The sequence below is a fragment of the Squalius cephalus genome (assembly GCF_949319135.1).
Source record: "Squalius cephalus genome assembly, chromosome: 12".
NCBI classification, from domain to species: domain Eukaryota; kingdom Metazoa; phylum Chordata; class Actinopteri; order Cypriniformes; family Leuciscidae; genus Squalius; species Squalius cephalus.
The window spans coordinates 25,499,079-25,521,647 of record NC_137133.1 but is presented as its reverse complement, the minus strand read 5'-3'; the positions used below and the strand labels follow the sequence as shown (position 1 = coordinate 25,521,647).

General features: G+C 39.9%; 1 protein-coding gene across 4 annotated transcripts in view; it reads right to left on the bottom strand.

The window, feature by feature from the left end:
* fynb (FYN proto-oncogene, Src family tyrosine kinase b) overlaps nucleotides 1-22,569 on the bottom strand; it is a 137,978-nt gene that overhangs the window by 12,226 nt on the left and 103,183 nt on the right. The window contains exons 8-13 of one of the 4 annotated variants that reach the window (XM_079887744.1): nucleotides 16,555-16,719; nucleotides 15,382-15,537; nucleotides 10,636-10,815; nucleotides 9,707-9,783; nucleotides 5,853-6,006; nucleotides 2,673-2,804 (exon numbers count right to left, since the gene is read on the bottom strand). In XM_079887744.1, the coding sequence (XP_079743870.1) occupies nucleotides 2,673-2,804; nucleotides 5,853-6,006; nucleotides 9,707-9,783; nucleotides 10,636-10,815; nucleotides 15,382-15,537; nucleotides 16,555-16,719 (864 nt within the window). The remainder of the gene's footprint in view (nucleotides 1-2,672; nucleotides 2,805-5,852; nucleotides 6,007-9,706; nucleotides 9,784-10,635; nucleotides 10,816-15,381; nucleotides 15,538-16,554; nucleotides 16,720-22,569) is intronic. The other 3 variants (XM_079887746.1, XM_079887745.1, XM_079887747.1) reach the window with 3 other exon arrangements.

Genomic DNA, 22,569 nt, shown 5'->3' with positions numbered 1-22,569 from the left:
CAAAAAATGCTGCGATTTTTTTAAATAAACAAATTTGGGCTGTTAACGCAATTGACGCAGCATCTGTTAATTTTTGTCATCCTTTGGCTAGTGTTACATGATCCCGCTCTTATTTATGCAAATGTTTTTAAACCATTCATTCGCGACAAGAGCTCGCTGACTGTGAATGTCCTGACTGTGACACACAGAAAGACTTGCACTGATATCGTGCGTGCGCACAAGACAGCCCAGAATACAGTTCTCTTTCGCGCTTGAACGAACAATAACACACACAATTATGCCAAAATGTCTTTTTGTCGAGTATCTTCATAACATAAGAGCAGTCTTATGATGAATGTGAAGAGTTGTGACTCGTGAGAGAAAGAGGCGCGTGTGAGATCCGCGTCTCTGTCAACAGCGGCTGGTCTTAAAGGGACAGTACACAGTGTCCACTAATTATCACTGTCGTTAAAGTTAATCAAAGAACAAAGGGAACAGAGAAAAACACTCACTGCTCTTGACTAAAGAACTTTTGAAACTTTAATAAGGATTAGTATATATATAATTTATAATTAATGCAGCGCAGACTGTTTGATAACTTTATAAAATTTCTGTATAGCCTATGTCCCCCCTGTTAGACAGGAAGGGCACAGGTAAATATGATTCTGTTTTAATGTACCCAAGTGTACCTAAAATTAAAAGAGTTTAATATACAGGTTTGTAGCTCTTAATTTCTTTTTATTAATTAACCACTTGTAAACTTATGTTCACTTTTTTTTTTATAAATATAGGATTTGTATTAAATATTTATTCATTGAGTCGAATCGAAATCGAATTTAGAATCGAAATCGGAAATCGAATCGAATTGAGAGCTTGCGAATCGAAATCGAATCGAATTGTAACATCTGAATCGATACCCAGCCCGGCGTCTACCAGGACATTTTCAGAGCACTTCATGCTTCCTTCAGCAGACAAGCTTTATGGAGATGCTGATTTCATTTTCCAGCAGGATTTGCACCTGCCCACACTGCCAAAATAACCAAAACCTGGTTCAATGACTATGGTATCACTGTGTAATTACTGTGTGATTTCATGTAATATTCTAATTTTTTGAAATCCTGTTTTCGTGGGTTTTATGAGCTGGAAGCCCAAATTATGTACAAATAAACAACTAAATACTTGAAATCGTTTAAGTTGTGGGCCCTGAATCTATAATCTATGGAAGTTTAACGTTTTGAATGGAATTATGGAAATAAATAAACTTTTCCATGATATTCTAATTTTTTGGAAAGGGTCTGTACATTCTGCACATGCATGAGAGATAATAATGACAGTAGTCTGTATTCGTCATTCAAAAAATGGGAACTTGAACTAGTAATGTGAATATAAAAATATATTTTCACAGGTACAAAAAAGTGCAGTACATTGGACAGATATTTCCATCACAGTTTTTTAGCATTCGTGGAAAATCATATATGCCAACTACATTGACAAAGGTCCATTGCACATAGTTGTGTTAAGGATTTAGAACAAACCACTTTTCAATTTTTGTTTTGTTCAAAAGTTTTGTTTTGTGGATGATAAAATAGGTGAATGACAGTGACCTTTTTTTTTTTTTTTTGACTTAGGCCAATAAACAACCACCCAGAACAATGTAACAACAACATCACTAAGAGCACGGCTTTGCAACCATATAGCAACACCCTAGTATTGTAGTAGCAAGTTTTGCACTGGCATGCACAACTACTAAAATCTAGTTATTGTCGGAATTAATTTAGAGCTAATAAAATGTAATCATTTTTGAACTAAAATGACTAATAAAGAGATCCACAAACTTATGCTGCAAAGTGAATTTTGCAACAACGACTGGGGAGATAAAACCAGACTAAAACTATCAATCAAATCAAAAAATGCAATATCAGATCCCCATTTTTGAAGATATGAGGGCAGGACAATAAGACCTGCTTCTCATGATTAGTGATCATGGAACAGAACTACACGTATGAAGCCAGAAGATTCATCATCACCATGAGGGACGTGACCACATTTCAACAACTGAGAGAGAAACGCCTGCAAACATCTGTGGATGACGCAATACTGTGTCGACTCAATGGCATTTCACACCTCCCCCTTCATTTCTCCCCTACATTCCAGCTAAGATCAAGGTTTTGTTTTTTGTTTTTAGAATTTGTGCAGATCTAATTCAACCATGGATCACCATCTTCAGCATATTTTAAGAGTCTGAGTGTGATTAAAAGGGTGGTTCACAAATTTTGCACAGATACTGATAAATGATTCATCTAGTTGATCTAATTACGGAGCTACTGCATTCCCAGGACATGTCAACATGACTAGTTCTGAAAAACGTTAAGGTGTGGAAAGAGCCAGTTCGAAATAAAATGAAAAACTAAAATCTGAGACTGGACATGCCTCAGAAATTAGTCAAAAGAAATGTATATCAGCAGATATGTATCAAGGTATGTGGCAGCAAATATCTTTAAACACCTTTAAATGTTTAGTCATTTCTTTTGGTTTCATAAATATCATAAGTCGAGTCTTCAAAAGACTATTTTTGAATGCAGGTTATATATATATATATTTTTTTTTTGATGTATTTTAAACTGTTAAAGGGTCACATTAGTAATTTCACAATACATCTAGTGATCACTCAAAGCAACTGGTTTAAGATTTACCTGGATATGGAACTCTGCCTTTAGTGACCAGCTCCGTAAGCAGGATTCCAAAAGACCAAACATCGGATTTAATAGTGAACTTCCCATACAGAGCTGCCTCAGGAGCCGTCCACTTAATAGGGAATTTAGCCCCTGAAATACAGACATGGGAGAAAGAAGATTCATTAAAGGTCACCTATTATGCAAAATTCACTTTTACATGGTTTGAACATAAATGTGTGTTCACAACCACCCTATAATGATGAAAATCCACACAGTGCTTTTTTTTAAATCCCCATAAATCATAAGCACTGTCTCAGAACGAGCTGTTCTCAAAATCTATGCAATGTGACGTAGAATTGCACAAGCCCCTCCCACGACTGTTGACTGACAGTGCAGTTTGAGCATAGACCCGCCCTGAGTGAGCTGGACACAGGCCGCCATTGCTCCGACGCCAGAGCAGCTGTAGACAAGAATGTTTCCTAAGCGATTGAGGTGTGTTGTTGTTAGATGTAAGAATGAACATAGCAGTCTTCATTTACTCCCGTTGTTACTCGAGGATGGATCTGTACCAACTGTTTGTGATCAAGCTTACAGTCTCTGGAGCGATAGGCCTAACGTTACTGATCACGGCAGAAATGAAAGTCAGACAGCTCATCGAGTCGTTTTACGGATATTTAGTTTATAAGCACCCACTGAAAAGGTGTGTATATATTTGTTTACTGTTGGTTGGTTGTAACGAGTGTTTTGTGTACTTCGCTGTGTATGTTGATGACAATGAAAGGGAGAGAGAGAGAGAGAGAGAGAGAGAGAGAGAGAGAGATTATGGATAAGACTTTAATGCACACTATGTTTATTAGCTTTTACAGTGATTTTCTGGAGTAAAACTAACGCTTCATCTTTTGTGTGATGTACAATAAACTTCATTGAACTCATCAGTATATTTTGGTCATCATTCGGACGGGGTTTGCTACAGCAGGCTTGTATTAATAGTGGATAAAAGCAGATGACAAATTAGTTATAACCGTAATTAAACTAAACGATGCCTGTTCGATCTCCATACAGCAAATAATCTCTGGCTCTGTGGGCATTATTGTCCGACTCCTGGTTGAAATGAACAGCGTTACTGAGAGTTTCTGTTTTGATATTATCAGATGAGGTTGTCCTGGCTCTTAGCGCGAGCTCGTGAGGCTCTGCCCTTTGGGCGACAGCAGCAGCTCATTGGCATTTAAAGGGATACACACTAAAACAGTGTGTTTTTCTGAGCCCCAAAAAAATGACAATTTAAACATGCTGTAAAAAAATTTCTGTTGGGTATTTTGAGCTAAAACTTCACATACACACTCTGGGGACATCAGAGACTTATTTTACATCTTGTGAAAAGAGGCATAATAGGTGCCCTTTAAAATGAAAGTGCACTGGAATTTCTAAAAGACATTGTCTCAAAGACAGCCACCATTAAAGACTTTGAAATCATGACATCAAAATTCACTTTTATTTTTAAATGTCATTTTTTCCCCCACCTAATATTAGACGGGAAAGTAGGGTTAGAGACAGGAAATAATCAGAGACAAGAGAGAGGAAGAGGACCTAGAAAGGACTTCGAGGCACTCAATATGTGCTATTGCTCTGAATTCAAATGTATTTCTTAAAGTCCCCCTGTGTTGAAAATCAAGCATTTAATGTTGTTTATATGTCTCTGTGGTATTTTTAATATGCCTTAAGTCAAACTATGTTCAAATTCATAAGTCAACACCATTGCAGAGCATTTCCAATCAGGTCAACGTGTGATCATCAACGAGCTGGCGTAAGTGAGTGGAGGTGGGGCTCATTTGCATATTCATAGAACCACGTATACTAAATGAGGCAAGGGTGTAGAGTTACATTCAAGATATTTTAAGGCATGAAGATTTTTTTTTTTTCAAGGAAAAATGTTTGTCATTTTGGTGATCAAAGATGAGTTTTAAGGGGTAAAATTATTGACTATAGAGGGACTTTAATATCTTTGGTAGTACTGTGCACAATTCATTAGATCTTCTGAAACAACTTTTCTTTTCTGCTGATGTAACCAATGGTGTGTGTTGACCAACAATATCAAAGTTCACTTCTCATGATCCAATCAAATCTCAGACTATAAAATCAAGTACCATCCTACAATAATTTCATCTGAATATTCTGTATTAATCATGGAGCTCCCACTGTCAGTGGCGTAGCCTGAACTGTTTTTTCAGGGATGGCCAGGTAGGAACCAGTGATTTCATTGGTGTGACTAAATCAATAAATAAATATTACCTGTTTTCAAATCTGGAGAAAATCACTTAATATGCATCTAACTGTGTAGCCTGTGTGGAATACATTAAACTGATGTGGAATGGAACACACATAAAGCCATGTAGCTACACATCTGCCCACTGTGCCTAAAAATGTTACCTTTCCATGTGAGATACGACCTCTTTTGCTCTAAAAAATGTATTAATTTGTAAATTAATTGTGAAACTGTCAGGTAACTTTTTTTCTGAGCAGTTCCTTGCTCTGCTGCAACCTTTTTGGCTACTAACTCTCTGCACCTCAGGAATAGGATAAGCGGTCTGTCAATGTGAAATGTCTCTTTATCTGCTAGAGGCCAAAAATGTGGGAGGGAAGTTATTCAAATCACAGCTTAACTCTTCTGAGGAGACAGCATCCCAAGGACTGGAGTTGAGAAACTCTGAACTAAGATATTGTATGTCTTCAGGGTATTTAGAGAATTATAAATATCATCTTCTAAAAAAAAAAAAAAATACTTTTGTGTTCTGTGAAAAAAGTTGGGTTTGGAATAATATGAGGGGAAATTACAATTAAATTTTTTTTGGGTCAACTATTTCTTTAAGAAGTAGTTTCCCATGCTTCAAGATCAGCATCCAAAACACTATGTATATTTATGTTTCTAGATGGTCTGTAAACACCATAAAATATGATCAGTAAGTCTTTAAAAATGATTTTACATTACTTTAACTCATTTAAAATAATTTAAGCAATTAAAAAAAATAATTATAAGTTATGCAAGATTCAACTCGATTTTTTAAGTCAGTTTAATATAATTTAAGTTTCAATGATTTCAACGGCCAATTTGATTATACTTAAAGAGGCAGCAACTGAATTTAAGGTTTCAAGTTGAAATATGTGCTTTTTTTTTCTTTTACAGTGGATGAATGTGCTTACCTTGTCGGGCAGTGTACTCATTGTCTTCAATGAGTCTGGCCAGGCCAAAGTCAGCGATTTTACACACAAGGTTATCGCCAACCAGAATGTTAGCAGAGCGCAGATCTCTGTGAATGTAGTTCATCCGCTCAATGTAGGCCATGCCTCCAGCCACCTGAATATATACAAACACTGGCATTGAAATATGGTGAGCAAAGTCAAATCCTTGTGGAATAAGTGCTGAGGTTACTATAGGCCAAACTAAGAAAGACAACCTTCTGAGCATTACAGTGCTGATACAGTAGCTACATAGAAATGATATAACTTCATGAACACAACAGGGGCCAGAACAGATTATTTTCAGATTGAGTGGCCCAAAGCAGTTATTTTCATCCTGCTGTACTTGTTACATCATTGATCTACAGTGGCCTCAAAAAGTATTTTAAGCAGTAGTATACCTATTCTTGCATCATTTAAAGTACAGTAAAATATATCTGTGAATGGTTTGTGTTATCTTTCTTTGAAATACATGGTGGTTTGCTGTTCTCTTATCGAATGCATTGAAATTAAGTAGGGAAACACCTAAAGCAGGGATGGGCAACTTCGGTCCTGGAGGGCCACTGTCCTACAGAATTTAGCTTCAACCCTAATCAAACACACCTGGGGCTCGTTCTTCGTACGTTGCTTATTACATCCGAGATCAAATGACACATCCAAGATGATATCATCGTGCTAATCATGATCCAGCTAATTGGGCTCTTCGAACTCACCTGTTGTTTATGATTAGTATCGCTGGATTGAGTTATCTGAGATAACTGCGCGTTCATGCGCTGGTTTAAAAGGGGATATGTATCGATCGTAGAAACATTGATCAGCAACGCTGCTATTGGCTGTTCAGCGTGGCCAAAGAGCGCGCACAGTTTTTCTCCTCAGCAGAGCAAGATAGTCGAAGTTTATTCAGAATTTTAATGTTTAATCAAAACGCCAGGGAACACAAAGTCTGCAAAAGCCAGGAGAGAGGGCTGGCAAAAAGTAGCAGACAATTTAAATCTGTTAGAAGTGGCCATGTTAGATGTTTTTATCACTTATTAGCCTTATTTGTATTTTAATAATTGCATAATTAGGCTACTTTGTTCATTGTAATGTCAGTACAAAAATATTCTACATAGCCTAATGGTAATTTTTAGTTATATTATAGTCTCTTCTCTTCTATAAAAGGCACTGTTAAATAAATGGTTGTCTGTTTATAAAAGCAACCAAGAAAAAGACTGAAAAAAAGAAAAGATCTTAGTAGCCTACACTGTAAAATAATTGTACAAATATTGCTGCATTAAATGAAGGCCGCATTAAAAGTAATGATGAAAGTGAAAACTGATAAACTTATGTTAATGTAAAAATATTTTGCCATGAGTTATTGATCACATTTTCCCGAGTGTAGTTCATTGTAATGACATTGTGTTTTCCCCTTTTGTGCACTTTTACATAATACACCAACACTTGTATCTGTTCCCAAGAAAGTGGTGGCTGAAATATGTGCAGTAAGTGGACATTTTCTAACTTTCCAAAGGAAAGAAAGTATAAGACATTGTAATGTCCATTTGTTTCCATTGCACTGGACAGTGAATAAACCCTCTCAGATAACTGTCATATGGAGGAACTAGCCTACCTGCAAGTGCATAAATAACTTTACTTAATTTATACTTGTATGCTTTATGGCTGCAATATAAGTTGCAGGATTCCACATCTACAGAAAGGCCTACAGAAGAGTCTGCACAGACAGAGGAGACATAGGCCTACAGGTGGGCAGTGTATAGCCAACTTTTCCTTTTTATTTGTTGCATGAGGCATGTGTCTAATATCTCTTGTTGCAGGCACTTGACCACTGGCTTTTCTTTACAAAGAACAATTGAAATAAAACTCAAGGAACTAAGCATATTTGTCTTTTATTAAACATTTAATGAAAAATAGTTTTTTTTTGTGTAATATGGCACATGCAACAATGTCACAGGCCCTGTCAGGTGTGCAACCCTCAGACTTTTCAGACACTGAAATCTTCCCTTTAGTTAGCTGAAGTTCATTTCATTGTGTGCCCTTGTCTTGGCTAGAGCTGCATTGTAACTGGTGTGGGTCAGGGAATGGGGTCATAAAACACCTGTCTGCAGGAACATGTCATAATCACCTATGAAAAAATGCAGTTCTGTTAGGATCAGTATAAGTGTATGTAATACAGTGAGCTTGATATTTAATTGTGGAACTTTCCTTACCACTTTCAAATAATGTGCAGGAATGTGAATCTCTGAAAATTCTTAAGTCATGCACAGATCCTGGCCTTTTTGCTTTCACATTTGTGATTATGGAAGATTTTAGTCAACTGCCTTTTTTTTATTTGATATAATATTATTAATCTGGAATATTAAGAATCCCAATTGTAACTGGGCTGCACATTTACATTGTGAACCCCCTTTCTGTTCACATAATCCCCCTTTCTGTTCACATAATCCCCTTCATTGAGGCCTTGATGGCAGCCTATAGTCTATGGTACCAATCACGTTAGTGAAGCCTGAGTGACATACTGTAATCGGCATGGTCATGATTGTATGATCTTCATAAAAAATGATGATAGCCTAAAAAAAAAATTGCTTTAAAAAAAACTGCTTTACAACATTGGGTCTTAAGTGGCTTGGAAATGCCAAAAAAATAACAACAAAAAAAAACTGTTTTTTAAACCTAAAAGCGCCAGGTAAACTCCAAATGACACGACAGACAGCACTTTCCATCAAGTTCTCCGCATCTCCAATAGTGTAAAGGAAAGAGCCACTCGCAAATAATCTTAGGGCAATGCAAACAGTTTGTGCTGTATTTAAAGCCAGACTCCGACAAGTCGAAAATAAATGTGTGTTTCCAACAATTTAATAATGTAAACGACAATCTCACGAGTCACGAGAAAAAAAAAACATCTCAGAAAGTGCACTATCGCGCTGCGCTGGACTTCTCGTATCAGCTCCGCTTATGAAGCCGCGATCTAATCCTGTTTACATGAAATAAGCCTGCTCCCGAGCAGGTTTAAGCTTGCGCAGCTGTTGCTATGACAGCAAGTCCAGGATGAGCTTCGAAGAACCAAACGATCCAAGATCATGCCAAATCGTCAACAATCAAATCCAGCTAACTGAGTTAGCGACGTATGAAGAACGAGCCCCTGAACAAGCTAATCAAGGTCCTCAGGATTACTAGAAAATTACAGGCAGGTGATTTTTTTCAGGGTTGGAGCTAAACTCTGTAGGACATTGGCCCTCCAGGACCGACGTTGCCCATCCCTGACCTAAAGATATGTTGAAAGATACAGAACAACTTACTGAAATGGATCATGTCTCATGTTTATCACTCAATCAGTGTTTCAACCAAGACGTCAATAATTCAGCTTGTAGTCTATACAATTTCATGTAACATTATATTTACCTCAAGAAATCTATTCAATGTCCATAAACTCATTAGTTAGCAAGAACAAATAACTCTAGAGAAGAGCATTTAATATTATATATTACTAACAGTTTAAGTAAAAATATAATGCATGTCTTCATTATTTAATGTATATTTTAATAAATCTGTCATACAAACAAGTTATTATATTTCATCAACAAACTGGAGTAGAAACAATTATGTTATTAAAAAGTTGATGTACAAACATTTTAATTGCACATTTTATCACTCAGTTTTAGCTGTTTTAGAGAATTTTCATTTCAGTGCATCCCTAACATTCAGTTATTTTTAAGTTTGTCCAAATACTTTCTAGACCTCATCTACATGAGGTTTAATTTGTATTTAACCCGGAACATTCCTAAGAAGGGCTATTTCCACAGAGAGTGATGATGTAGTACCTGGGCCGCCATGTCGACGAGGTTCGGCAGTTTCAGCCCCCGTCCCTCCCCGTCCTTAAGAAAATCTAGGAGGCTTCCTAAAACATGCAATGTGCAGATGTTAGCTTCATGGACAGAAGAGACATTTCTGCTACAAGATCATGTATACTGTACGCATGCCTGCATAATCACAGATAAACTGTAATTAACATCATATTCCCTTGTTGTTCTGATATAAAAGTGTCTGATGTGCTGCTAACATATTCTGATGTTAAAAAAATAAAGCTCCTTCCCCAGTCCACCTAGACCCTTTATTGAAACTAAACTGCAAAAAGTCTTGTTCAGAACTCTACATAGTGTTGATGTCACAACCATGAGCACATTAACCGATAACCATCAGCATTTACTTTACATATCAAACCTCTTAGTAAGCATCGACTTGGCTGTCCTGATGAATGACAATAATAGTATACAGAGATTAGCCGATTATAACAGTCCATTTTGTAGAACTAAAAAAAGTCTGTTTAAACAAATTTAAATACATGGATTTTCATTTATTTTTTCCTTGAGAGACGGTGGATTTTGGTCCTGACTAAATTATGTTTTTGATACTTAATAACATGTGGAGTTCAGGATTTTTCCATCCACTGTCCATTAGGTTTTCCTTCATTATTAGGTTAAACGTCTGTTTCCTCCATTACAGCTCTTCAAATTAAATTTAGGCCACTATAATTTCTTTTTCTTTCTGTCCAAGTGTTTTGAGGCCTCAAGTGACAATTTCTGAGGTTAGAACATCAACCTTCAATCCTGATTTATCTTTAATTGGATTTTTTTTTTTTTTTTTTATTCAGGCCTAGAAAACACATAAGTGTTGTTAAAATAGATACATTCTATGCCTGTCCTCTGGTTAAGCCATTCTCTTCACTTTTACAAAGAGAACAACTGCTGACCTTTGCCCATATACTCAGTGACAATGTAGATGGGCTCCTCAGAAACCACAGCATAGAGCTGCACTAGTTTATCGTGTCGTAATTTCTTCATGATCTGCGCTTCCTCCAGGAAGGACTCTGGAGACATGGTCCCAGGCTTGAGGGTCTTCACAGCCACTTTAGTGTTGCCATTCCATGTGCCTGACAACAAAAAACACACAGTTGTCAGTCAGTACAACAGCACAAAGCCCCTAGCCGAACAGCATGCCACAAAATGACTTTCATGCACCCAGAACATATTTAAACCCCTCTTGTTCATGCAAAATCATTTGCAATTAAAACAGCCATTATCCCACAAGTACTGTCATGGGAGAATCCACTAAAAATCTATGTATAGCATTGTTCATTTGTAGTCACTTTCCCTTGTAAGGAATTAATGTTAAATGAGGAATTGACTGCATGGTTTATTTTTAGCAGTTATAACATTCCATCATTTGATCATCATTTGATGAACACTGCAATTTTTTTTTCATAATAAGCATTTTTTTTGTCTTGTTTTCCAGTAAAAATATCTAAGCATCTTTAAAATTAGAAAATATTATTAAAAAAATATATTAAAAAAATAATTGAGAAGCAAAATAGTGTAAGATCATAAGACATCTTTTCAGAGAATATACTGTATATTGAATTTGTCTCGTTCTAACCTACTTGGAAAATTATTTAAAAACAAAACAAAAAAAAAACATAAGCATATGTATAGATACATTTGCTTGAATTTTAAAATAGTTATATATAAATCAAATAATTTTGTTACATTTGAGATTAAATCAAGAAATGTATTTGAAGATATATTCTGAGAAAACGTCTTAATATATTTCTTATGCAATCTAAAGTATATTATCTTATTTTTAGGACGCTTAGATATGTTTACTTTATAACAACAACAAAAATTGTAATTGAGAAAATGATCAGAACTACTGCTTTTCAATAGAAAATAGATTACAGATTACACTGTACTTGTCATTTGTGGCTGTTTTTCTGCAGGACACAGTAAGGAATTTCAACAGACAGAAAACAACACTAGCCGATTTTCCACCGTCGGGCCAAATCGTTCTCTTTGCTTAAAGGAACACTCCACCGTTTTTTGAAATAGGGCTTATTCACATTCTTTCCTACATTTAGATTGGTGGATAAATGCATTTTTGTCTCAGTGCATGCATTGTTTTAGTTTGACAGGGTCGGTGCTAGCTTAGCTTTGCACAATGAATGGAATCCTTTGTTGCCAGCTAGCATGTCCTGAGTAAAAGTGATCAAAAAAACAAAAACAAAAAAAAACACGTAACTACTTCTTGCGGCCTGCGTATTCACAACGAGTACAAATAGCGATGCAGATTAACACTAGGTGATTTCCTAGGCAGATATTGACTTGGGACTATGGGGAAGCACAGGCAAAGCACAGCTACTTAGGCGAAGCACTTGGGCGCAGAGATATCAGCAACACATGAAATCCCACGACTTCCGTCAACATACCGGCGTGAATAGTAGCTGCCTGGCTATTTTGGCTATTGGGGGAATATGCCGACTGAAATAGAGTGTCGGTGCTGTGGCGAGTGGGACAAGTTGCTGCCATCGATGACCAGGCTCAACGCGTCAGATCAAGATGAGCGTGCCCACAGTTGTGTCACAGCTACCGAGGATTTCACGGCGCTGATCCATCCGGCAGTACTCGATTTTTTTTTCCGGTGTGATAAAGTGAACTGGAAAAAAACGCCCCACGCCGAATGGACCAAATGGACAGCTGTCCACAGAGTAAGTGATTATTTTAAACATGACACATGTATAGTAAACTGCTTGTAGCCTTCTCCTCTCTATTAGTTATACTAAAAGTCAAAAGAACCAGGCTAACTCGGTGAGAGAAATATAGCTAACTTAGCCCTCAGTCATTTCATTTTACAGGTAACGATAACAGCGATTTTTATTTTAGTTTGGTTGTTCATGCTAAACAGGTTGAATTCAACAAGAGGTTATTCTAGAGGAGGCTAACGTTATTTGAACCGTAGTCTATACAGCTTCTCAGCATCTATCTTACAACCGAATAAAGACACAGATTAACATAAGGAAGGAAGAGTAATAAAAGACAACTTACATGTGCACTTTGTTCTGCATGTGCTTTGAAAATAGATGGGATGGGACGGCCGTATGTTTCAGACGTAGTACCGTCTTTCTGGACCCATATTCCATTATTTCAAAGTAACTTAGTCCTCCGGTGCAAAATGCTCTTTGCAAACACGATACTGTTTGATTTTGTAGAGAGGCGTTGAAGTACAGATCTCCAGAGCAGCTAATCATTTATTTCTCAGTTCCACATTTGATGGAATTCTGTGAAACATTCGTGTATGTCCTTTGCTTGTTCTCACAACCTTTTGCTATGCAGGGAATTACCATGTTTGCTGTAACTGTAGCTGTAACTTCTCAAAATAAACAATACAAAAGCGAAGACACTCGGTGCAGGTCACGCTTGTTGTTCTTATTCTTCTTCTGTGTTTTGACTCGTTGCACGCCGGTATGTTGACGGAAGTCGTGGAATTTCATGTGTTGCGTGCTATCTCTGCGCCCAAGTAGCAGTGCTTCGCCTAAGTAGCTGTGCTTCCCCCTAATATAGTCCCAAGTCAATATCTGCCTAGGAAATCGCCTAGTGTTAATCTGCATCGCTATTTGTACTCGTGTGAATATGCAGGCCGCAAGAAGTAATTACGTGTTTTTTTGTTTGTTTTTTTGATCACTTTTACTCAGGACATGCTAGCTAGCAACAAAGGATTCCATTCATTGTGCTAAGATAAGCTAGCACCGACCTTGTCAAACTAAAACAATGCATGCACTGAGACAAAAATGCATTTACCCACCAATCTAAATGTATGAAAGAATGTGAATAAGCCCTATTTCAAAAAAAGGTGGAGTGTTCCTTTAACCGTTCCATTCCGTGACGATCCGGTCCATCCGGTACAGATATGGTTTCATTTTCCACTGTAGATCTGATAACGAAGCTCGTTGGAATGTAATACAAATACATCAGTTGTTGCCTTAGTAACGCAAGGGTTTACAATTGAAACGAGATGTAAATAGAACCACGGCATGGAGGATGATCAGATATTTCTTTTAATTTTATTATTCATTTGTGTTTAAGTCGCTTAAATAGCACGCTTAAGGCCAGTTCACACCAAGAACGATAACAATAAAGATAACTATATTAGAGAAAGAAATTGTGTTGTTGATGATGATGACACACTCCTTTTCGCGGGATGTTTTATTCGCGAGTGACGCGAAAACCAAGAAAAACATCCCGCGAGTAATCTAGAGCGAGTAACGCGATGCGAAATTGCGAATACACTTCGCGTTTGGTGTGAACACACCATAAGCGTGTGCTTGTCTGCCGCTTTATATGCTCAAGCTCGTTGCAGCAGGATGGATTCTGATTGGCTGTCTATGTTTGTATCGTTCATCAGCTGGATAAAATCATTCTGAAAGTGATTCCAACGATATTGTTTCTCTGTGCCGTTATTATTATAGCTATGGTGTGAACTCTGCTATTCTTTAATATTAAGAACGATTTTTAGAACTATATCTTCGTCCTTGGTGTGAACGGGCCTTTAGCCAGCTATAGAGCAACTAGTAGCCAGGCTACAAACAAGTGACCATTCCTGAGTGGCGACATCCTTACACACATTCTACCAGCACAGTTCAGTGCGGTTAGACAACCATGCCGAGAAATCCGGGCAGAGAACGGTTTGTAATCGTGCCGTTATGTACCAGGCTCAAGTGGAAATACAGCTGGAACCAGTCCTTACCGTTCTTAGAACCGACGGTGGAAAAGTGGCTTTTATTAATTTTACAACACTGGAATCTGCTTGCCTTTAAATGACACTGCAATGGTGGATAATCTATATAAAATGTCAAGTTTGTAACTAGATATTAAAGCACTTCCCCCTATCCCAACTGGCCCAGCACAACTTCACATTACAGAAGAAAATGTTACAAACATCATCTTGTGTTTACTTGCAGGCGATGTCAAGGTGGTACTAAAATGGTTACATCAGATGCGGTGCTTGGTTTTTAAATCCACTGATCTACACACACATTGATCTGTGTGACTCTGCCCATTAAAAACTAAATACCAGCAGTGTCCTAAAGGCAATAATAATAAGAGGCAGATTCAGGAGATATTTTGGGATGCACATCTACAGGGAAAGTGAGAGATTGAACAAGATCGCTTGTGATTAATAAACACCCATGACTCAACTTGATACTTACGGTTCTTATTCTTACCTCCATTCAAATGACATGATAACCACATGTAGAAGAATCACTGAAGCTCTTACAATAATTATCAAAACCAATCGGCACGTGTAAAACGTGTGCACACAAATTAGCTATAGTTTGTCTCTCAGATAAAATTTGTTCTCGTGAATGATTTAATAGTTACTTTTTTTTGCAACATTTACATCTATGATGAGTTCACATGTTCATCTAATCCTTGAGCATGGTATGGGTAAACAGAAATGGCTTGCTTTCCGTAATGAAGAGGTACAGAGCCCCAAAAGGGACATGGTGAAGGAAAAAATATATGAGATGGGAGGAAAAAATATATTTCAATGCTTTTGCATTGAATGAAGTGAGCAACCAATATGACTGGATTAGATGAAAATGCTTCTCCCAAACCTAAGTTTGTGTGGAGGTCAGTGAATGTGGGAGAGGAGGCGACTGTCTTACCACACCAAACATCAGCGAAACACCCGGCCCCCAGCTTCATTTCCAGCGTCAGAGACTCGCGGACGATTTCCCAGGAATCATGGCTAAGTCCCACCGTATCAGGGGTGTAGTCAATACACACGCCCGTTAAATTAAAGCACAAACCATCTGCACTCTCTATAGAGGGGAGGAGTAGAGGGGTTAACTAGCAGGACGGCGGAGGACATGCACTGAGAGAGAAGGAGTGTGGATGTGATCTTCTGAGAGGGTCACTCACTTCATGATGTCTGAATATTTCAGAGATGGATGTAATAGATCCAATCTTTTCTGTATACGCTTTTATTTTAGGTTAAACATAACTTAGGCTTTAACGAAAACATTAGTGTTCTGATGTTGGCATTTACTGAACTTATTGTTTAAGTGCAGTTCCAAGACTTGAGACTAAGGTGATAAAATCCTTACGGCATAACACCAATAACCTGGTAACTTTTATAAAGAACGATAACTGAAAGAGTGGTCACATGACTATTTATAACCAGTAGTTATAGATCCACCTAGACAAGTAGTTTCAGCTCAAAAAGGATGATCTGGATAACTTTATGACTAATTATAACTTGAGTTTTACTGGATGATTTAAGTGTTAAATTCATCATGAAATGTAAATTATGATCACCTAAACTTCTCTATTGTGATGTACTGTATAGTGAAATAGGCAGGATTTTGTCCAACAGTAATAGATTTGATTGTCGAATCGCTGTTGTTTGCTAATTGCTGTGATTTCAGTGACAGGTTGTTGGAACGAACGTCATCAGATGTCATTGTAAGGGGTCTTTTGATTAAAGATTACGAGGGCACATGATTTATTTATTTTTTTGATAATGATGTGCTTGGATAAAACATTTAAATAAATACTGCAATATTTCATTAAAAAATAGATTTCATAAAGACAAAAATACAAGTTTCAAACTTTGCCTTTTAAACATTCCAGAACACTGGCCCAGTTTACTTCCACTGTAAGTGGGTTTTTTCGGCACAAATGCTTTCGTTAGAGCTGAACACGTATTAAACCTGGAAGATCTGTAAATCTATTAGCTTACACATTCAGACATTTGTAAAGTGACTCCGCACTCACTTCGACCTCACTCCATCTCCCTCTCTGGCCGGTTGTTGTTTAGCACAGTGGAAGGGCCATACCCATCCAAACCTCCCCGAACTGGCCGTTGCCCAAGCGCTTTATGAGTTGCAGTGACTCCCGAGGAATCTCCCACACATCTTTGGTTTTGACAGACAGGTCAGTGAGCCTTGGCATCCCTTTGTGGCAAGGGACGACCAAGCGACAGCAAAGCCCTGCTGCCCGCTCTGAGCACGCACACAGACACAGAGAAATATACACAATGTCAGAGAGAGAGAGACAAAAGAAAAGCATCAGAAGCACAGAAGGAAGCAGTACAGAGTTTCAGCATGATACCTGCAGATATAGGGTGCAATATGTGTAGCTTGTGAGCCATGGTGCATGTTTTCTTTTCAGTGGCCTCTGCACTTGTTTTGTGAAACACTAAATGTTACTGAACGCTCTTTAGGTCCCCCTGTAGTCAATAATTGTATCCCTTAAAACTTATATTTGATCACCAAAATTACATATTTTAATGTTTTTTCCTTAAAATAGCTTGAATGCACTACACCCTTGCCTCATTTGGTATACGCGGTCCTATGAATATGCAAATGAGCCCCGCCTCCACTCACTCACAGCAGCTCAGTGATTTTTGAGTTCACTGCAGTTTTAAGGAGAAAATACTCAGAAATGGTGTTGACATGAATTTGCACATGGTTTGTCTTAAAGCATATTAAAGACACCACATAGAAATATAAACAACATTAAAAGCTGGATTTTCACAACAGGGGGACTTTAAAGGCACACAAAAATTATTTACTGTGCGACAAAGACTTAAGGACTTTTTTTCCAACATGATCTTTAAAAAAAAAAACTACAACAATAACTAAAACCTGGTAACTGATTGAAAAAAACAGTGGTGGTTATCAATCAAACAATCGGTCTGAGCGGTCTGATAGCACCTTTTGAGATGTCTTCCCCTCATTGATTGGCAATAGTGTTGGGCATGCCAGTTGGACTTGTTTTGACATTTAACAAATGGTTAATGAGTTAATTTTCCAACAACGCTACAGCAATGTTTACTCCGGACTGTAAAGCTGAGATAACAGAACACTTCAAAACACATAATTTCAGGAATCGGTCACTGAGTACCATCTGCTCTGAGCTGAAGGAACCCGAGCATGTATCCGGCCATCAACACCATGATCCTCTCACACATGGCAATAAAAGTGTGATGATGACATCTGGTTCATACTGTTTTCTGGTGCGGACTTGAGTTTGACATCAAAGTTGGTTTGGTAAAGCACTTTGATTTAAAGTTTTGCAACATGACAAGGTGCCTCACACAAGTACATTTTAATGGGATACTTCACCGATTAGCATTAAGCTTTGTATCAGTAGAAACCCGGTAGTATTTTCGAATGACCGTGCTACCACTAGAGGTCCTTGTCCCCCACAGTGTCATTCTCTCATGCACTACATTTCCCATCATCCTGTTCGGTCTAATCATTGATCATTGCACACAGCTGTTTCCCGTCACCTTGTTAGTATCTGTGTGTATATATACCCTGTTTGTTTCAGTGTTAGTCATGGAGACCTTGTTATTGTTACACCACTTCTGAGGTCTGTTTTTGGTTTTCTTGTTTTGTTCTTGTCTTTTGGATTACTTGTTTGGTTTTGACCCTTGCCTGGACTGGTTTAGGATTTCGGATTACCCAATAAATACTGCACTTGGATCTACCTGTTTGCGTGTGCTTTCCATGACAGAAGGACTCCGTCATGCATAGATCCAGCGATATGGGTTTTCGTGTCTCTTCCCCAGCTACCGAGAGGGAGAAGAGGCAGCAGAGGGGGAATTCTCCATCAGGAGAGGTTCCACCTCGTATGAACATTTTCCAGTGTTTTGCCTTATGGGCTCGAATAACTGAGGAGAACATGGCGGCCAACTCCCCTGCACCCCTTTCCGTCAACACAGCTGATGATTGGTCTAATGACGCCCCTGTCCGTAGACAATTGTTTGAGGGAACCCGTCTGGCCAAATTTCCTGGGACCCGTGGAGGTAGCAGGGGAGGAGGTGGTAGAGGTGAACCCCGACACCACTCCCATCATCCTCTCTTCAGCCCCGAACCAGAGCTGTCCAGCCCAGAGCCTGCACCTCGCCATCATAAACGGAGGAGGAGGAGGAAGCAGGCGTCCACCATTCCCGAGCAGTCCGCTGTCATCCCGGAGGCCGTCCCCGAACAGCCCGCTGTCATCCCGGAGACCGTCCCGGAGCAGGCCGCTGTCGTTCCGGAAGCCGTCCCCGAACAGCCCGCTGTCATCCCGGAGACGGTGCCCGTGCAGTCCGCTGTCATCCCGGAGGCCGTCCCCGAACAGCCCGCTGTCATCCCGGAGGTCGTCCCGGAGCAGCCCATAGTCCCGGAGGTCGTCCCCGAACAGTCCGCTGTCATCCCGGAGACCGTTCCGGAGAAACCCGCTGTCATTCCGGAAGCTGTCCCCGAGCAGCCCGCTGTTGTCCCGGAGGTCGCCCCGGAGCTGCCCACCATCAGTCCTGCAACAGCCAAGAGAGCTGTCTTCCTGTTTTACGGATTGGCGGTTCTGCACGCATGGAGGAAGCACATGAGTTCCGCCCAGCCAGAGACTGTTCATGTCACGTCTGCCCAGCCAGAGACTGTTCACGTCACGTCTGCCCAGCCAGAGACTGTTCACGTCACGTCTGCCCAGCCAGAGACTGTTCACATCACGTCTGCCCAGCCAGAGACTGTTCACGTCACGTCTGCCCAGTCAGAGACTGTTCCTGAGCCAGTGTCTCCGGACAAGATGGCCGCCGCCGAGCCAGTAGGTGTTTCTCAATGTCAAGGATACTTCCTTGGCAGGACTGGTCCTTCCAAGTCACTTCCTTCAGAGGCTAGGCGAGGCTCCTCTTCAGCATTCTACTGTCTATGTTTTTTCAACGGCTCTGGAACAGGCTAGCAAGTGCACGTCAGTGCGTCATTACGTCAGTGAAAATGAAAAACAGAGCGTTGCTATGGACGCAGTTCTGTTCACTCAGGCAATATAATCGTTTTTAAATCAATAAACTTCTTTTTAATCATATTGATTATTTGACTGTCAAGTGTGTTTAAACAGTGCAGGTCAATTTGATCCATAACATAATGGATGTAATTATTTTTTTAAAACAAATGTTTGGTAACGTAAATATATTTACATTTGAAAGCATATTGACCCGTTAACGCTCCGACTCCGTTAGTCCGTTAACGTCCAACATTTTGAATTTTTTGAACAAGATAGCAAAGCTGCGCGCATAGGATTGTGGGTGATTTGAGAGTGTGAAGAGCGCGAAGGCTACACATATGCATCCTTTCCTGTATATGGGATATTTTTCGAACGAAGGACTCAGTCCTTGGTGGAAATTCCGAGGATCCTCGACATTGGAACAGTCCTTCGACGGATGTCGATGACGTAGCATCCTCGAAATTCTGGCTTCCGAGGATCCTTCCTTGACATTGAGAAACGCCTAGTGTCTCCGGACAAGATGGCCGCCGCTGAGCCTGTGTCTATTCCAGTGCCCGTGCCTGTTCCTGTGCCTGAGCCGGTGTCTGTTCCTGTGCCTGAGCTGGTGTCTGTTCCTGTGCCTGTGCTTGAGCCGGTGTCTGATCCTCTTCCTGAGCTGGTTCCTGTTCCTGAGCCGGGGTCTGATCCTGTGCCTGGACCGGTGTCTGTTTCTCCACCGTGGCCGCCCGAGGGGTTGTCTCCACCCTGGCCGCCCGATGGACTGTCTGCTCCGCCCTGGCCACCTGAGGGGAGGTCTCCGCCCTGGCCGCCCAATGGAATGTCTGCTCCGCCCTGGCCACCTGAGGGGAAGTCTCCGCCCTGGCCGCCCGATGGATTGTCTGCTTCGCCCTGGCCGCCGGCTAAGCCGTCACTCACTGTTCCTGTTCCCCTTCATGGACCTGGCCCCCCATCCCTCCCCCTGATCCTCCACCGTTCCACCTCCCTCCTGGACTCTGGTTTTGTAGTGGTGTCTTGGAGCGTCTGGTAGCCACTCCGTAAAGGGGGGGGGGGGGGGGGTTATGTCACAGTGTCTGGTTTGTGATTCCCTGGGTAACCACTAGAGGTCCTTGTCCCCCACGGTGTCATTCTCTCATGCACTACATTTCCCATCATCCTGTTCTGTCTAATCATTGCACACAGCTGTTTCCCGTCACCTTGTTAGTATCTGTATATATACCCTGTTTGTTTCAGTGTTTGTCACGGAGTCCTTGTTATTGTCACACCACTTCTGAGATCTGTTTTTGGTTTTCTTGTTTTGTTCTTGTCTTTTGGATTACTTGTTTGGTTTTGACCCTTGCCTGGACTGGTTTATGATTTCGGATTACCCAATAAATACTGCACTTGGATCTACCTGTTTGCGTGTGCTTTCCGTGACACATAGAGGGTGGGATCTCACGATAAAACGGTGTCTTTTCAGTTTCGAGTCAACTAGTAGCCTAGTTGTATAATTTCTTCCGATACTGCCCTCGGTAACCGGTAGACGTGGTTTGGGAGTGGCCTCTTAGGGCAGCGAAGCAAGTGCATTCTGGGAGTTGTTGTCTTTCATCCACATGAGCCAAAAATACATTTTCTGGCTTTTCTCAGTCTAGAAGGCACCAACTTCTAAAATAATTTCACATTTCTACTACATAAATAACCCAATTTAAATACACATTCATCTTTCCAGCAGTGAAATATCCCTTTAAGTTCTGGTGTACATGTGGAATTCAACATGGGTCAAAATTGGTATTAAAATAATCATATAATTATCCTATTATGGTATTATGAACATCGAATATTCGAAGCTTCGGAGAGAGGTTGCAGAACATATTCTTCTCTCTAATAAAGGCAGGAATCTCTATATGTCTGTATGTCCGTTTGCATTTTGATTATTTCGAGAACCGTTCATCCAATCGACTTCACAAGGGAGTGCAGTGTCGCATTTGGTGCAATATAGATGGACACGAGACGCGACACGTTCAGAATTAATAAACAGTAAACTACAGAACAGCGCGAGCGGGAAGCGGCGCACCTCACGCGGGCAGGGCTTATGCTCCGAGAATGGACACTGCACTAGTGATATAAAACGCACACACGTCTGTTAACTTAAGCAATACTTAAGGTAGTCTAATATTTTTCTGACTAACAAATTACTGACACAGTAAAGGGTAGATTTAAATAAAGAAAAACGAAATTTAAATAAAGAAAAACGAAATTTAAATAAAGAAAAAACGAAATTTAAATAAAGAAAAACGAAATTAAGTTAAATTATTTTCCACAATGTCAAAGCAACACAGCTTAACCCAAAACACAAGCTCAGGCATGCACTTCGGTCCATACAAACTCCGCTGTTCTGCGCTAGAACACTCCCGTTGCTGGAACAGGCGTCGTTTCTATTTCAGGCAGGCAGTGTGCAAACTCCAACCTGTTAACATGGGAGCCGAAAAACGGACACGCCACCGAGCTGAGACGCTCACGCCACGCAGCCAGTGTGTCGCCGGCCTTATTCAAGCGCGAATGAGAACCGTTTCGCGGGGGATCCCAGGTGTGCAAAAAAAACACGAATATTCGAATGTCAAATTATCAAATCGAATACCAACCCACCGAACGAATATTCGAATATTCGGGTCCAGCCCTAGAAAATAATACAACAAAATTGTGTCATCGTCCACCTTAAGTAAGGCAGATCAATAATATCGTTGAATATTAAATGTCCCCAACTAAGCAAGCCAAAAGCCAAGGCAACAGTGGCAAGGAACCAAAATTCCATCAGGTGACTGAATGGAGAAACAAACCTTGGGAGAACCCAGGCTCAGTCGGGGCCAGTTCTCCTCTGGCCAACAGTGTATGATTATGATCCAGGCAGCATACAGGTCAGAAGTCAGATTGGATCAGAACATTCAGAATATTATCCAGTTCCATCTGGTTGGAAGTCGGAGTCATCACGCCGGTATGGTGTCTGTTAATAAGGCTTGGATTAAACCGTATAGATCACAATCTATGAACTTTTTGAAGTGTTAACGTTTTGGTGTAATGGAAATTCAATGGAGGGACAGAAATCTCTC